The following is a 16474-nucleotide window of genomic DNA, read 5'->3' on the forward strand; positions in this document are numbered from 1 at the left end:
TTAAGTGTCCATTGTCAGGAAGTGGGTGTATTATAGTATAGCCCTTAGGCAGGGCAGCCAAAAATTGGGAGGCTCCACGTTGTCCCTGGGTAGAGACGTGCATGAGGGCCTCAAAACATTAAGTGTCCATTGTCAGGAAGTGGGTGTATTATAGTATAGTCCTTAGGCAGGGCAGCCAAAAATTGGGAGGCTCCACGTTGTCCCTGGGTAGAGACGTGCATGAGGGCCTCAAAACATTGTTCCCATTGCAAAGGAGCGGGTCTCCTGTCGTTGTAATGTCCATTCTGCAAAGAATGGGCGAAAAAATTTACCACTGGGGGTATACCTGAAACAAAGGCCTAAGTATTGCAATTTGTAACGGTCATCATGGTGGCGCATGAGGAGAAGGAGGAGCAGTCCAGCGATTATCCAAAGTCCAGAAGTGTGTACCCATGGGTGAGTGGAGGTACATGGCAAACTTTAAATTCCGCTCTCATTTGCTGGTGGTGTGGTGAAGTCTGGCCCAATCCAACCCTTGTTCATCTTGATCAGAGTCAGCCTGTCAGCATTTTCAGTTGACAGGCGGGTGCGTTTATCTGTAATGATTCCACCTGCGGCACTAAAAACACGCTCTGACAAAACGCTAGCGGCAGGGCAGGCCAGGACTTCCAAGGCGTAGAGAGCCAATTCATGCCACGTGTCCAGCTTGGATACCCAATAATTGTAAGGCACAGAGGAATGTCGGAGTACAGTTGTTCGATCTGCAAGGTACTCCTTCAGCATCTGGGCAAACTTAGGATTTCTTGTGGCACTACCCCGCACCTCAGGGGCTGTGGTACGTGAGGGGCTGAGAAAACTGTCCCACATCTTAAAGACTGTTCCCCTACCTCTGGCGGATTGGACTTGTGCCTCTCTCGGCTGTACGCCTCGGTTGTCCACTGATTCCTGACCTATGCCGCTAGCGTTTTGTGAGGGGAATGCTTTGCCTACTTCCGTGACTATGGCCTTCCGGAACTGCTGCATTTTGGTTGACCTCTCCTCCACGGGAATAAGAGACAAAAAGTTCTCCTTGTAGCGTGGGTCTAACAGTGTTACCAACCAGTAATGATTGTCGGCCAAGATGTTCTTAACGCGAGGGTCACGAGACAGGCAGCTTACCATAAAGTCAGCCATGTGCGCCAGACTCTTAACAGCCAGGACTTCAGTAGCCTGACCAACAAGATGACTGAACATGCTGTCCTCCTCCTCCTCCTCCTCCTCCTCCTCCTCCTCATCTACCCTGTCCTCTGGCCAGCCACGCTGAACCGAGGATATGACTGGTGTGCATGTCATATCCTCAATTTGGCCGGAGAGTTGCTCCATGTCTTCATCCTCCTCCTCGTCATAGTCCTCCACTGCACGTTGTGATGAGACGAGGCTGGGCTGTGTGTTATCACCCACACCCACTACTGTTTCTTGCTGCAACTCATCGCGCTCCGCCTGCAATGCATCATGTTTGTTTTTCAGCAGAGACCGTTTTAGAAGGCAGAGTAGCGGTATGGTGACGCTAATAATGGCGTCATCACTACTCACCATCTTGGTGGAGTCCTCAAAGTTTTGGAGGATGGTACATAGGTCTGACATCCATCTCCACTCCTCAGGTGTTATGTGTGGAATTTGAACCATTTCCCGACGGCTTAGGTGATGCAGGTACTCAACAACTGCCCTCTTCTGCTCACATATCCTGACCAACATGTGCAGAGTTGAATTCCAACGCGTGGGGACATCACACACCAGTCTGTGAGCCGCAAGATGCAAACTGCGCTGAAAGCCGGCAAGGCCGGCTGAAGCAGTAGGTGACTTTCGAAAATGTGCAGACAGGCGGCGAACTTTTACCAGCAGATCAGACAGCTCTGGGTATGACTTTAGAAACCGCTGAACCACGAGGTTGAGCACATGGGCCACGCATGGAACATGTGTCAGCTGGCCTCGCCTCAAAGCCGCCACCAGGTTCCGGCCATTGTCACACACGACCTTTCCTGACTTTAGGTTCAGAGGTGTGAGCCAGTGATCTGCCTGCTGTTTCAGAGCTGTCCACAGCTCTTCTGCATTGTGGGGTTTGTCACCTATGCAGATTAGCTTCAGCACAGCCTGTTGCCGCTTCGCCGAGGCAGTGCTGCAGTGCTTCCAGCTTGGGACTGGTGTGGAGGGTACAGTGGATGAGGATGCGCAGGAGGAGGAGGAGGCTGAAGAGCATGACATTCCGGAGCTGTAGAGTGTGGGTGAAACACTGACTGAGGTAGGGCCTGCAAACCTTGGTGTGGGAAGGACGTGTTCCGTCCCTCGCTCAGACTGGGTCCCAGCTTCCACAATATTAACCCAGTGTGCCGTCAACGAGATGTAGCGGCCTTGCCCACAAGCACTTGTCCACGTGTCTGTGGTTAGGTGGACCTTGGGTGAAACAGCGTTGTTCAGGGCACGTGTGATGTTTTGTGACATGTGGTTATGCAATGCGGGGACGGCACACCGGGAGAAATAGTGGCGGCTGGGGACCGAGTAACGTGGGACAGCTGCCGCCATCAGGTCGCGGAATGCTTCTGTCTCCACCAGCCTAAAAGGCAACATTTCCAGCGCAAGCAGTCGCGAAATGTTAGCATTTAGAACTGTGGAATGTGGGGTGTTGGCAGTGTATTTTCGCCTGCGTTCAAAGGTTTGCTGAATGGATAACTGAACGCTGTGCTGGGACAAGGACGTGCTTGATGATGGTGTTCTTTCTGCGTAGGCAACTGCAGGTGCAGGAGTGGAGGAGGCTTGTTCGCAGGCAGCATGGACAGGGGATTGGCTCGCATGCACAACCAGCGAAGACGTAGCAGTGACATCAGCAAGCACTGCTCCTCGACTCTGTTGTACTTCCCACAAAGTCGGGTGCTTGGCTGACATGTGCCTGAGCATGCTGGTGGTGGTCAGGCTGCTAGTTTTGGTACCCCTGCTGATGCTGGCACGGCAGGTGTTGCAAATGGCCTTTTTAGAATCATCTGGAGCCAACTTAAAAAACTGCCAGACTCGGGAAGACCTAACATTTGTACAGGCACCTTGTGTCGTCGTGTTGTTCCGGGGAACGGTTGCCTGACTTCTGCCTGGGGCCACCACCCTGCTTCTTACTGCCTGTTGTGATGCTACGCCTCCCTCCCCCTGTGCACTGCTGTCCTCGCTCTGCATATCCTCCTGCCAGGTTGGGTCAGTTACTGGATCATCCACCACGTCGTCTTCCTCTTTCGCACCCTGCTCCTCCTCCTGACTTCCTGACAATTGTGTCTCATCATCGTCCACCACTTGTTGAGACACGTTGCCAACTTCGTGAGAACGTGGCTGCTCAAATATTTGGCCATCTGTACAGACGATCTCCTCATGACCCACTTCAACATGAGCTGGCGAGAGGCCAGAATGTGTGAATGGAAACGTGAACAGCTCTTCCGAGTGTCCAAGTGTGGGATCATTAATGTCCGAGGACGTGTACTCAGCCTGGTGGTAGGAAGGAGGATCAGGTTCTGAAATGTGCGGTGCAGTATCACGGCTACTGACACTTGACCGTGTGGAAGACAGAGTGTTTGTGGTGGTGCCAATCTGACTGGAAGCATTATCTGCTATCCAACTAACAACCTGTTGACACTGGTCTTGGTTCAAGAGCGGTGTACTGCTGCGGTCCCCAAGAATTTGGGACAGGACGTGCGAGCGACTAGATGTGGCCCTTTGTTGTGGCGAAATTAGAGCTTGCCCACGACCTCGGCCTCTGCCTGCACCACCATCACGTCCACTTCCTTGTTCCTTGCCAATGCCCTTGCGCATTTTGCAATGCTGTGCTGACGTGTATTCACTACTTGTGCGTTATATCAAAGTTTGTGGAAATTGCACACAAGTGCACCTGTACGCTGCCACCGACAGGCACACACGTGCGGTTTTAAAAACCAAGCACGGACGCACTAAGAACCTAACAGGTTTTTTTGGGGAGCGACAATTACAGACAAGTCAGACACTATCTGGACTGTTTTAGACTGTGTACACCAGCCCCAGATATGATGAAGGCTGGTATACGGTCACCACTAGGAATGGCTATATATACCCTGCCTGCCTGCCTGCCTGCCTGTATACTGGTACAATAGTCCTGACAAGGACTCTTCTGGTCACTAGCCTGTATTCAGACCTGGCTATACCCTGCCTGTATATAGCAACAATAGTCCTGAGAAGGACTCTGCTACTGTACTCCGACCTGGCTATACCCTGCCTGCCTGTATACAACTAGAATAGTCCTGATAAGGACTTTTGGTCACACTGTTTGCAGCCCTGCAACTGAAAAAGCTATAAAGGGCCGCAAAGCTTTCCCTGAATCAGCGACACTCTCCCTGCACTCACTGTCTGGATAGCTGTGAGCAGAGCACAGCGCGCCGGCCGGTATAAAGGCTCGGTCACGCTTTGCAGGCCGGCCAATCACTGCAATTCCACAGCTAACAGGGCTGTGGCATTGCAGTGGTCTGCCAGCCAATCCCTGCATGAGGGCTGGCTCTCAAAAGAGCGCCAACATGCAGAAATGAAGACCACGAGTACAGCACGAGTATCGCGAGATTACTCGGTCCCCGCCGAGCAGCCCGAGTACAGCGATACTCGTGCGAGTACCGAGTAGTTACAAGCATGCTCGCTCATCACTAACTACTACACTTACGCACTATACCGTGGTTGTGCAAGGTCTGCACAACCACATCAGGAGAGCGGCTTTAATCCCTTCACGTTACCGGCATCCCATAAATCCTTCACATGCGCTCCTCTGTTTAATCTTTTACCCAGTCATAGTTGAGTCACAGTCTGATTAGTTGTGCTACTATTATATATCTTATTGCCACATCACTGCTCTAAATAAATTATGTGACATTTTGAAACTTTGGATAAATTTAACCTCAATAGTCAATACACTGAATCTTGTCCAATAAGTGGGAGTCTGACCACTACAACCCTTACCAGTCACCAGAGAGTAACTAATGCCGGCATCACACGGTACGACATATCGGGCGATATGTCTTCGGGGTCACGGCATCGTTAGAGATGTTGTAGTGTGTGACACCTCCGAACGACTGTGAACGAGCAAAAAGACTCACCTTATCGTTGCTCGTTGACACGTCGTTCATTTTCATAATGTCGTTCCTCCTTCTGCACGCCGCTCGTCGCTCCCGTGGCAGCACACATCGCTCCGTGTGACACCCCGGGAGCGACGAACACAGCTTACCTGCGTCCCGCCGGCAATGCAGAAGGAAGGAGGTGGGCGGGATGTTTACGTCCTGCTCATCTCCGCCTCTCCGCTTCTATTGCCCGGCCGCTGTGTGACGTCGCGGTGACGCCGAACGCCCCTCACCCTTCAGGAAGAGGATGTTCGCCTCCCACAGCGACGTCGTCCGGGAGGTAAGTACGTGTGATGGGGGTTAATGACTTTGTGTGCCACGGGCAACTAATTTCCCGTGACGCACAAACGACGGGGGCGGGTACGATTGCTCGTGCAATCGCACGATAGATCAACTCGTGTGACGCCGGAACAAGTCTTTCTGTCTCAGTCCCTTTCCATCTCTCCCACTTTCTCTCTCTCTCCCACTCTATCTCTCATTCTCCTCCACTCTCCCACTCTCCCTATCTTTCTCTCTCACTCTCCCTTTTACCACCAAAATTATTTTAATCGACACATAAGCTGTCTTATACTAACAATGTGTGTGTGTGTGTCTCTTTCTGTGTGTGTCTTTCAGTGTATCTCTTTCTGTGTGTCTCTTTCTGTGTATGTGTCTTTTTCTATGTATGTATCTCTTTCTTAGCTTTCTGTCCATGCATAGGGCATTTCTGAACACGGCGATATCAAATATCTGTATGGTTTTTAATTTTTTTACTCCTTTAATTTTCAATGGGGCGAATGGGGGGGATTTGAACTTTTAGGTTTTTTTTTTTTTATATTTTTAAAAAAAGTTTTAAACTTTTTTTATTTTACTAGCCCCCCCTAGGGGGCCATAAGGATCAACAGTCTGATCACTTATTCATTTCCGTAGATCACAGCTGCACAGCTCTGATCTGCTGAAATGCTGCTCTGCTATTACAGAGAGCGCTCTGACGGCGGTAAGAGGACATGAGCCATGATAGCTACAGGAGTCATCACTTGACCCTGTACTATCATGGCAACCTTTGGCTCCACATGATCCCGTCACATAACTTCTGTTAGCGGCTGGTGCATGCGTACTTATTGCTGCGGGCATTTACATCGCGCTGTCACATTTTGACAGCACAATCTAAGAGGTTAACAGGCGCAGGTGGATTGTTGATCCACCTGCACCTGCGAGGCACACATTTCAGCTGTTCAAATTATCTGACATGTGTGCGACTCACCGCCAGCTCACTGCTGCAGCCGGCGTTGATTCCCTTGACCATTACCCAGTACATCATGTATTGTTAAGAGGTTTAAGGTATTTTAAACTTCTCTGATTTTTTAGGATAGTTCATTTGTATCAAACTGGTAAAGGTCCAACATCCACCACCCCAACGATCCGTTTTTATCAGATCTAGCTAACATTGCAAACTTCTTTGAGAAACAAGCAAGTCTTTGTGTGCAATGTGGAGTTGCGCAATAATTTTGCAACTTTTGGTGTTTTCACATGAGTTTAAATCAGCTTCTTCAAAATGCATGGAGCGTGGGGAGGAGCTGGGGTGGGATGGGGCGTGACGTCATCCACCCATCCAATTAATCCAATTAAATAAAAGTTCTGCTTTTTGTACTCCAGAAATGCAATTGTAGCCCCGCACTGAAACATTTCTATTGTGGTGCCTAGAGGCACACGCAACTCAGAAAATACAGTTAATTTATTAAGTTACATATGCCTCTTAAGGAATTAGGGGCCTTGGTCCCCAACAAACTGGCATAGCATAAACATGTGATACGCCAGCCTTAATTAATCAGCCCCATTGTGTCATTGTGTATACATATATAAGCTGACCCATTAAAAGAGTACACCCCATTTTGTTGCCTTTTTTCACACCTTGACAGGAAGGGAAAATAATATCCATTGAGATGTTAATCAGCAATTTAAAGAGGTGTTCTCAGCAGAGGCGATTTTGCTAACAATTGGACCAATGTCCAAAAGATGGGGTTCTGATTATTGTTTTCTTTAACAGGCACCAAAATGGCATCATTTGTTTTGTTCCTCTCTTGGTGCTAACAGTAAGGGTCTTGAATAGAGAAGACCTTTAGTATCATTATTAAGTATTTCGAAATAAGTTTTCAAAGATGGACATCCACATTGATATTGACTCCAATGTATTAATGTCTGAGAAGCAGTGATGCATAAAGGGGCTGTCATGGCCACATTACTATTTTTTTAAAATATTGACCCCAAGACCCCCTTCACCCTATTGCCTTTAGTTTTTCATTCTATACCTGTCATGCTAGAGCATACAGATGTTCAGTGTGGAACACAAAAGTTACAACATGGATAGTATAGAAAGAAGTGCCAGGCAGTAGGGAGAGGGGAGAAGTGACACCTCCTGCAACTCACCCGAGTCTGTACCCTAAACTCCCCAATGTCCCTATATGGGTCCTTTCCCCTGTTGGCATAACATACTTAGGCCCTCGCATGCCCTGAACTCACCCTGGCTAGTGAGTAGGCCAGTGAGAACACTAGTCTCACCAATGCAATAATACATCACAAGGTAAGGGAGACAGAAAAATGAAAACACTCTCTTTCCAAAGTGGTCAGCAACAGAATGAAAATCTATAACCAGCATCAGATGGTAAGAATTTTTATAGCAAAAGGGAGTGGTCACAAAAGAGCTGCACCTGAGATTAAGGCTACAAAGAACAGCAAAATAGGAAAGAGTCCTTAACCCCTGCTATACTAAAAAAAAGAAGATGCATTCAAATACCAGTTGTAGACCTGTAAACAATAAGGCGTTGTGATCTTCTGGTCCCAGACTCGCCAGAGGTCTACTTAGAGTGGGATAAACATATGACACTACGGGCCCCTTTACACACTGCAACATCGCTAGCAATATCGCTGTAACGTCACCGGTTTTGTGACGTAATAGCGACCTCCCCAGCGATATCGCAGTGTGTGACACGCATCAGCGACCTGGCCCCCGCTGTGAGGTCGCTGATCGCTACAAATCATTCAGGAACATTTTTTGGTCCTTTGTTTCCCGCTGCACAGCATGCATCGGTGTGTTTGACACCGTTACAACAAAATTGTTAGCGACTTAGAACCCACCCGTAGGCGTTCTATAGCGTTCCCTTTCCCGCCCCCTTACCTCCGATTGGTGGTCGCTTTTACATTCTGATTGGGCGGCTTTCACTGAAAAGAAGGCAACTATAGCGCTTCCGTCCTTTGTTTCAAAGCTCCCTTGTTCCTGAGCGTGCTGGTTTGTGGGTCATTAGAGAGTTCTCCAGTCTGCAATACTATAAAGCCTATACGGTAAGCATCATTGGATTGACGCTCTATTGATGCTGTATCGATATACCAGTTTGGAGTCGCTGCACAGAGAACTCTACAAAGATCCGCTAAGCAACTTCAGGAACAAAGGATATACAAGCGCCACTTTTGCCAATCTTTCCAAGCTTGGGGTCGCCAATAAGAATGCACTAGCGATCACCAATTGGAGCTCAGGGGGGGGCGTGTAAAAAGGACACCTAGGTGGCTTCAGCGCCAAACACCACGCCCCTAACATAGGTGTGAGTCATCAAATAGTTGCTGTGTGACACGTCTCCAATGACCAGCGAGGTCGTTCTGCAGGTCCGGATCGCTGCTGCGTCGTTGGCCAGATCTGCCTGTTTGACAGCTCACCAGAGACTGTTAGAGACTTTCCAGCAATCCTGGCCAGGTTGGGATCGCTGGTGGGATCGCTAGAAAGTCTCAGTGTGTAAAGAGGCCTTTACTCTCCTGGCTCAGAGGGGCTCTTGTGCATTAGGGAATGTCCAATCTTCTATAAAGGGGGCTTTACACGGTAGCGATATCGCTAGCAATTTGTAGCGATAACGAGCGTGTAAGTACCCGCCCCCGTTGTGCATGCGATTGTTTGTGATCGCTGCCGTAGCGAACATTATCGCTACGGCAGCATCACACATACTTACCTGGTCGGCGGCGTCGCTGTGACTGCCGAACAATCCCTCCTTCAAGGTGGAGGGACGTACGGCATCACAGCGACGTCACCGCAACGTCACTAAGCGGCCGGTCAATCAAAGCGGAGGGGCGGAGATGAGCAGGACGTAACATCCCGCCCACCTCCTTCCTTCCGCATTGTGGCAGACGGCAGGTAAGGAGACGTTCCTCGCTCCTGCGGTGTCACACATAGCGATGTGTGCTGCCGCATGAGCGATGAACCACCTGGATAAGCAACCCTTACCGATTTTTGAGTTTGGGACGACCTTTCCATGGTGAACGATTTTCACCATTTTTGAGGTCGCTTAAGGTCACTGTAACACGCTGCGATATCGTTAATGACGCCAGATGTGCGTCACTAACAACGTGACCCCGACGACAAAACATTAATGATATCGTAGCGTCTAAAGCCACCTTTAGACTTCACTTTTCAACACAATTTACACTTTAGAACAGCCCATAGGGCAATGAGACATTTAACAGAGATTAGTCCAGTATGCCAATAATCAATGCAAATACAAATTTTCTCTTAGAAAAATAACACAATGAAATGAAGCCCATGTTTCCATCAGAAGGTTTATTATAATTTATGTTGTTTCTCGACATTCTCATATCCATGAGCTGCACACACACTCACAACATCGGTGTCTGAATGGGCCACAGGCTGTAAAATAAAACATAGAAATTCATAGAAATGTTCAAAAAAACCCATATAGAATGAAAATAACAGAAACGTAAACATCAGTAAACAATAGAGATACAACAATAGAATTATAATTACCTCCAACTGTTCATATATTTCTGTAATCTCGGATCTCCTCAGATCTGTATATGTGGCTTCAGCCTGCAGGAACAAGAAGTTGTGATTGAATGCAATTTTAAAGTCACAGAGAGAAAAAAAAGAAACAACTTTCGAGATTATTCAAATAAATATGCAAAACAAACATAAAGAGTTAAAATAACGTAAACGTAAATGTGCCGCCCTGGCAAAACCAGGGTGTCACAGAGGTCTGCATCCATCTTTTTGGTGCAGATCTCACTCTCCCTTGGGAAGTTTCCCACACAGAAACACACCAGCCAATCAGGCCCTACTCACTCCCTCCCCAGGAAAATGGGGGGGGTGAAAGGAGCTTAGAAAGAGCAGAGCAGAGTTTGAGCTTTAGGTAGTCTGCAGGAGGAGAGAAGTCCGGAAGGAGCTCCAGTGGGGAGCTAGGAAAAGTGACAGTAAGGGCCTCTGGAATAGGCCAGCCGCTTGTGGGGAACCAAAGTGGATCAGGGCAGGGTAGTGGCCCGCCGGTGCCAGCTGTTGGGGCCCTATCCGGACCTGTGCACGGAGCAGACACAAACATCAGGCAGGAGAACAACACCTGAATTACACACACGGGTGTGGGACCCATCCTCACAGCATCTGTGGGCACCAGTTACCAGCAATTTGGTTTACAAAAGACTATTTATATATATACTAGAGTATTTCTTCCATCTGTGTTCCTGACCCTCCACATCAATCCAGCTTCATCCAGCACCATGATAACCGAACTGTGAGTGTACTACTCCCTGCAATCCCTGCCACCACCACAACTCCCAACTGGGCCCCGGGACTACACCTCCCCTACCCGTGGAGGGGATTTCACCTTGCTGCCCCACACCATCAGTCCCGGGTATGGTCCCCAGAGGCAGCGGCGGTGCCACCATTTCATCACCGCAACCCACAGGTGGTGTCACGGACAATCTCCTTTACCTAATCCCCTTTTTGCTGTGGAGCCTGGGATCACAGACCGGGTCACACCACCGTGATACTCACAGAAATGACCCCTTGGCCCGGATCTGAGTAACCCCTATCCCTGGGCGACACATAAAAATAAGTAAACAATAGAGTTACAACAGCAGAAGAAACATTACCTTCAACTGATCATATTCTTCTGTAATCTCGGATCTCCTCAGATCTGTATATGTGGGTTCCATCTGTAGGACCAATAAATTGTGATTGAATGCAATTTTAAAGTCACAGAAAGAAAAAAGAAACAACTTTCGAGATTATTCATATAAATATGCAAAAGAAACCTAAAGAGGTAAAATAACAGAAATGTAAACATAAGTAAACAATAGAGTTACATCAGCAGAAGAACCATTACCTTCAACTGATCATATACTTCTGTAATCTCGGATTTCCTCAGATCTGTATATGTGGGTTCCATCTGTAGGAACAATAAGTTGTGATTGAATGCAATTTTAAAGTCACAGAAAGAAAAAAGAAACAACTTTCGAGATTATTCATATAAATATGCAAAAGAAACCTAAAGAGGTAAAATAACAGAAACGTAAACATAAGTAAACAATAGAGTTACAACAGGAGAAGAACCATTACCTTCAACTGATCATATACTTCTGTAATCTCGGATTTCCTCAGATCTGTATATGTGGGTTCCATCTGTAGGAACAATAAGTTGTGATTGAATGCAATTTTAAAGTCACAGACAGAAAAAAGAAACAACTTTCGAGATTATTCATATAAATATGCAAAAGAAACCTAAAGAGGTAAAATAACAGAAACGTAAACATAAGTAAACAATAGAGTTACAACAGGAGAAGAACCATTACCTTCAACTGATCATATACTTCTGTAATCTCGGATTTCCTCAGATCTGTATATGTGGGTTCCATCTGCAGGAACAATAAGTTGCATTTGCATCTTTTTATTAATATTTTACAAATTTTAATACAAGAAATACAAGGAATAAGGGAGGAATTAGGGAAAGGGGGAACAGGAATAGAGATAAAGGAAAAAGGAAAAACCAACAGTTAAGTGTCGCCTTTATGGCCAATGCTTCAAAAGTATTAACATCAATCGTTTTGTCACCAACGGACTTGGAACAATGAAAAAAATAATATACATGAGAAATAATAATCATTACATGTCAGGAGGGTAAGTTATATGCAGACTAGGCATAAATGTTTCCGTCCATAAAGACCATCTCAAAACGTTTGTTTCTTTCAATGCAAAACTATACTCATACGAAATATGTGATGATATCCGTTCAATAATTTTTATTATGGAAGGTGCCTCTACTGGTTTCCATTTTAAAGCAATAAGATGTTTTAACATGAGTAGAATATGGAAAATTATGTGTCCGCATGGGTCTTTAAACTCTTGGGGGGAAAGAATGAAACTCTGTGATGGAACTTTTATTATTACGAGATCACGCACATCTTTCCACATCTTTTTTAAAGCTGGACAACTCCAAAAAATATGCAAAATAGACCCATTTTCTCCACACTCTCTCCAGCACGAAGGAGAGTTAGATACGGAAATTTTGTGTAGCTTTTGAGGCGTTAAATAGCAGCATGAAAGCACTTTAAAACAAGTTTCTTCCAACGTGGCGCAGGAAGATTCAATGATTTTTGCCGCTGTTCCAATTGAAAAGTCTGACCAAGATCTTTCTCCCAGTTCAGAATATTTGATCTTTATCAAATTGGAGGTCTTCATTAATAATAGCATAAATGTTGCTAGTTTTCCAATATACCGTATTTTTTGCTTTCTAAGACGCACCGGATTATAAGACGCACCCCAAATTTAGACATAAAAAAAGGTAAAAAAATAAAAATGGGGTCCGTCTTATACTCCGGTGTTGTTTTACCGGAGAGGGGCAGCAGTGGTGCTGAAGCGGGGTCACAGGAGTCAGAGGTTGTGCTTGCAGGCGCGGCGGGTCAGTGGCAGCGGCGTCCGTGGTGGTAGGCGCGGCGGGGTCCGTGGTAGCAGGTGCGGCAGGGTCCGTGGTGGCATGTGCGGCGGGGTCCATGGTGGCAGGCGCAGCGGTGTCCGTGGTGGCTGGCGCGGCGGGGTCCGTGGTGGTGGCGGACGGGTGAGTAGTGCAGCAGGCTGCTGCGGTGAATGTCCCAGTGTCCGCGGTCCCGGTTCAAATCATGGCACCTGGAGCGGCGCATGCGCAGATGGACCTCTCATCCAAGGGCTCCATCTGCGCACACTCACGCTCCCGGCGCCACCATTTGAAACAGACCGCGGACACACTGGGAAACCTGCTGCACAGCCGCCCGCCCACCCGCACAGAGAGGCAGCCGGCACCAAAAGGCACCCGGCTGTCGCCCGCACACAGGCACCCAGCTGCCACCCGCACGCAGACACGAGCACCCGACTGAAACTTGCACAGGCCCCTGACTGCCGCTCGCACGCAGCCACAGGCACCCAGCCATTCGATTGACGCACAGACAGGACCCCCAGGTAAAGCTATATTCGGATTTTAAGACGCACCCCTCATTTTCCTCCTAAAATTTTGGGAGGAAAAGTGCGTCTTATAACTCGAAAAATACTGTAATTTATTTTGTGGGTTGAATAAAATATCCAACAAATCTACTGGTAGTGAAAAAGTTAACTTTTTGTTTTTAATTAAGTACTGGTTAAGGAGTGTCCAATTTGCCAGTTCGTTTAAAGGGAAATTAAATTTATGACTAATTGTTTGGAAAGGTAATAAGCTGTTATTACATGAAATATTATTAAAACTGTTTATACAGTATTATACTGTATTTTTTGGATTATAAGACGCACTTTTCCTCCCAAAAATGTTGTAGGAAATTGAGGGGTGCGTCTTAAAATCCAAATGTAGCTTACCGGGTGCTGCCGGCGCTGGTCAGTACGGCGCAGTTGTGTGCACCAGGCGGCGCCACTCTGCTCTTCTCTGCTCTGTTCTGCTCGGCCCATGGCTGCTCTGTTCTGCTCAGCATGCGGCTGCTCTGTTCTGCTCGGCCCATGGCTGCTCTGTTCTGCTCAGCGTGCGACTTCTCTGTTCTGCTTGGCGAGGGTCTGCTCTGTTCTGCTCGGTGCACGGCTGCTCTGTTCTGCTCGGCGCGCGGCTGCTCTGTTCTGCTCGGCGCGCGGCTGTTCTGTGCGGACGGAGGTTATTCTGAAGATTTCAGAGGTCGGCGGTCAGGGATTCAAATAATGGTGTCTAGAGTCAGCGCCTGCGCAGATGGAGCTCTCAGCTCAACCTCTTGCCGACTCCAACCGCCGTTATTTGAAGCCCTCACCGTTGACCGCCGACATCTTCAGAATGGCCGGTGACTCACCGCCCCCGCACAGAGCAGAGCGGCATCACCAGCCCCGCACAGAGCAGCGTCACCGGGCCCCGCACAGAGCAGAGCGCATCACCAGCCCCGCACAGAGCAGAGACCGCAGTGAGTATCTGGGCCTCCCTCTGTACCATTGCCAGCATCAACTTACTCCAGTACCACCTCTGCCTTCTGTGACTCCTGCTCTGCTTCTACCCTCTCTCCCTGGTAAGACATCACCAGATTATAAAACGGATCCCATTTTTTTTTTTTTTTCACCTTTTTTTTTCTCCAACTTTGAGGTGCGTCTTATAATCCAGTGCGTCTTATAAAACGAAAAATACGGTACTTCCTCCACGTTGTTAAGTCTAGCCTAGGGACCGATACTTCAAATACTTCAATTGAGATTCTCGATGTCTGAACAATAAGTTGTGATTGAATGCAATTTTAAAGTAACAGAGAGAAAAAAAAGAAACAACTTTCGAGATTATTCATATAAATATTCAAAACAAACATAAAGAGGTAAAATAACAGAAACGTAAACACCAGTAAACAATACACCATGTGCAGAATTATTAGACAAGTTGTATTTTAGAGGATTTTTTTTATTATTGATCAACAACTATGTTCTCAATCAACCCAAAAGACTCATAAATATCAAAGCTTAATATTTTTGGAAGTTGGTGTGTTTTTTTTTTTTTAGATTTGGCTATCTTAGGAGGATCTGTTTGTGCAGGTAACTATTACTGTGCAGAATTATTAGGCAACTTAATAAAAACCAAATCTATTCCCATCTCACTTGTTTATTTTCACCAGGTAAACCAATATAACTGCACAAAATTTAGAAATAAACATTTCTGACATGCAAAAACAAAACCCAAAAAAATTAGTGACCAATATAGCCCCCTTCCTTTATGATTACACCCAGCAGCCGACCATCCATAGATTCGGTCAGTTGTTTGATCTATTTACCATCCACATTGCGTGCAGCAGCCACCACAGCCTCCAGACACTGTTCCCAGACGTGCACTGTTTTCCCTCCCTGTAGATCTCACATTTTATGAGGGACCACAGGTTCTCTATGGGGTTCAGATCAGGTGAACAAGGGGGCCATGTCATTATTTTTTCATCTTTTAGACCTTTACTTGCCAGCCATGCTGCGGAGTAGTTGGATGCATGTGATGCAGCTTTGTCCTGCATGAAAATCATGTTTTTCTTGAATGATACCGACTTCTTCCTCTACCACTGCTTGAAGAAGTTGTCTTCCAGAAACTGGCAGTAGGTCTGGGAGTTGAGCTTCACTCCATCCTCAACCCGAAAAGGTCCCACAAGTTCATCTTTGATGATACCAGCCCATACCAGTACCCACCTCCACCTTGCTGGCATCTGAGTCGGAGTGGAGCTCTCTGCCCTTTACTGATCCAGCCTCTGGCCCTTCCATCTGGCCTATAAAGAGTTACTCTCACTTCATCAGTCCATAAAACCTTTGAAAAATCAGTCTTTAGATATGTCTTGGCCCAGTCTTGAGGATTTATCTCATGTTTCTTGTTCAGAGGTGGTGGTTTTTCAGCCTTCCTTACCTTGGCCATGTCCCTGAGTATGGCACACCTTGTGCTTTTTGATACTCCAGTAACGTTGCAGCTCTGAAATATGGCCAAACTGGTGGCAAATGGCATCTTGGCAGCTTCACACTTGATTTTCCTCAATTCATGGGCAGTTATTTTGCGCCTTTTTTGCCCAACACGCTTCTTGCGACCCTGTTGGCTATTTGCATGAAACGCTTGATTGTTCGGTGATCAGTTTGGCAATTTCAAGACTGCTGCGTCCCTCTGCAAGACATCTCACAATTTTGGACTTTGCAGAGCCTGTCAAATCTCTCTTCTGACCCATTTTGCCAAAGGAAAGGAAATTCCCTAATAATTAAGCACACCTTATATAGGGTGTTGATGTCATTACACCGCACCCCTCCTCATTACAGAGATGCACATCACCTGATTTACTTAATTGGTAGTTGGCACTCAAGCTTTTACAGCTTGGAGTAGGACAACATGAATAAAAAAAATCATGTGATCAATATACTCATTTGCCTAATAATTCCGCACACAGTGTAGAGATACAACAATAGAATTATAATTACCTTCAACTGATCATATACTTCTGTAATCTCGGATCTCCTCAGATCTGTATATGTGGGTTCCATCTGCAGAAACAATAAGTTGTGATTGAATTAAATTTTAAAGATATTAAAAAAAAGAAAAACATTTCAATAACATATTTTACTTAAA

General features: G+C 46.8%; 1 protein-coding gene across 2 annotated transcripts in view; it reads right to left on the reverse strand.

Annotated features, from left to right (window-relative positions):
- Positions 1-9701: 9701 nt before the first annotated feature.
- LOC142256097 (sialic acid-binding Ig-like lectin 14) overlaps positions 9702-16474 on the reverse strand; it is a 34414-nt gene continuing 27641 nt past the window's right edge. For both annotated transcript variants that reach the window (XM_075327625.1, XM_075327623.1), the window contains exons 11-17: positions 16327-16389; positions 11727-11789; positions 11494-11556; positions 11261-11323; positions 11028-11090; positions 9910-9972; positions 9702-9792 (exon numbers count right to left, since the gene is read on the reverse strand). In XM_075327625.1, the coding sequence (XP_075183740.1) occupies positions 9709-9792; positions 9910-9972; positions 11028-11090; positions 11261-11323; positions 11494-11556; positions 11727-11789; positions 16327-16389 (462 nt within the window). In that variant the 3' untranslated portion in view covers positions 9702-9708. The remainder of the gene's footprint in view (positions 9793-9909; positions 9973-11027; positions 11091-11260; positions 11324-11493; positions 11557-11726; positions 11790-16326; positions 16390-16474) is intronic.

The sequence above is a fragment of the Anomaloglossus baeobatrachus genome, chromosome 11, assembly GCF_048569485.1.
Source record: "Anomaloglossus baeobatrachus isolate aAnoBae1 chromosome 11, aAnoBae1.hap1, whole genome shotgun sequence".
NCBI lineage: Eukaryota > Metazoa > Chordata > Amphibia > Anura > Aromobatidae > Anomaloglossus > Anomaloglossus baeobatrachus.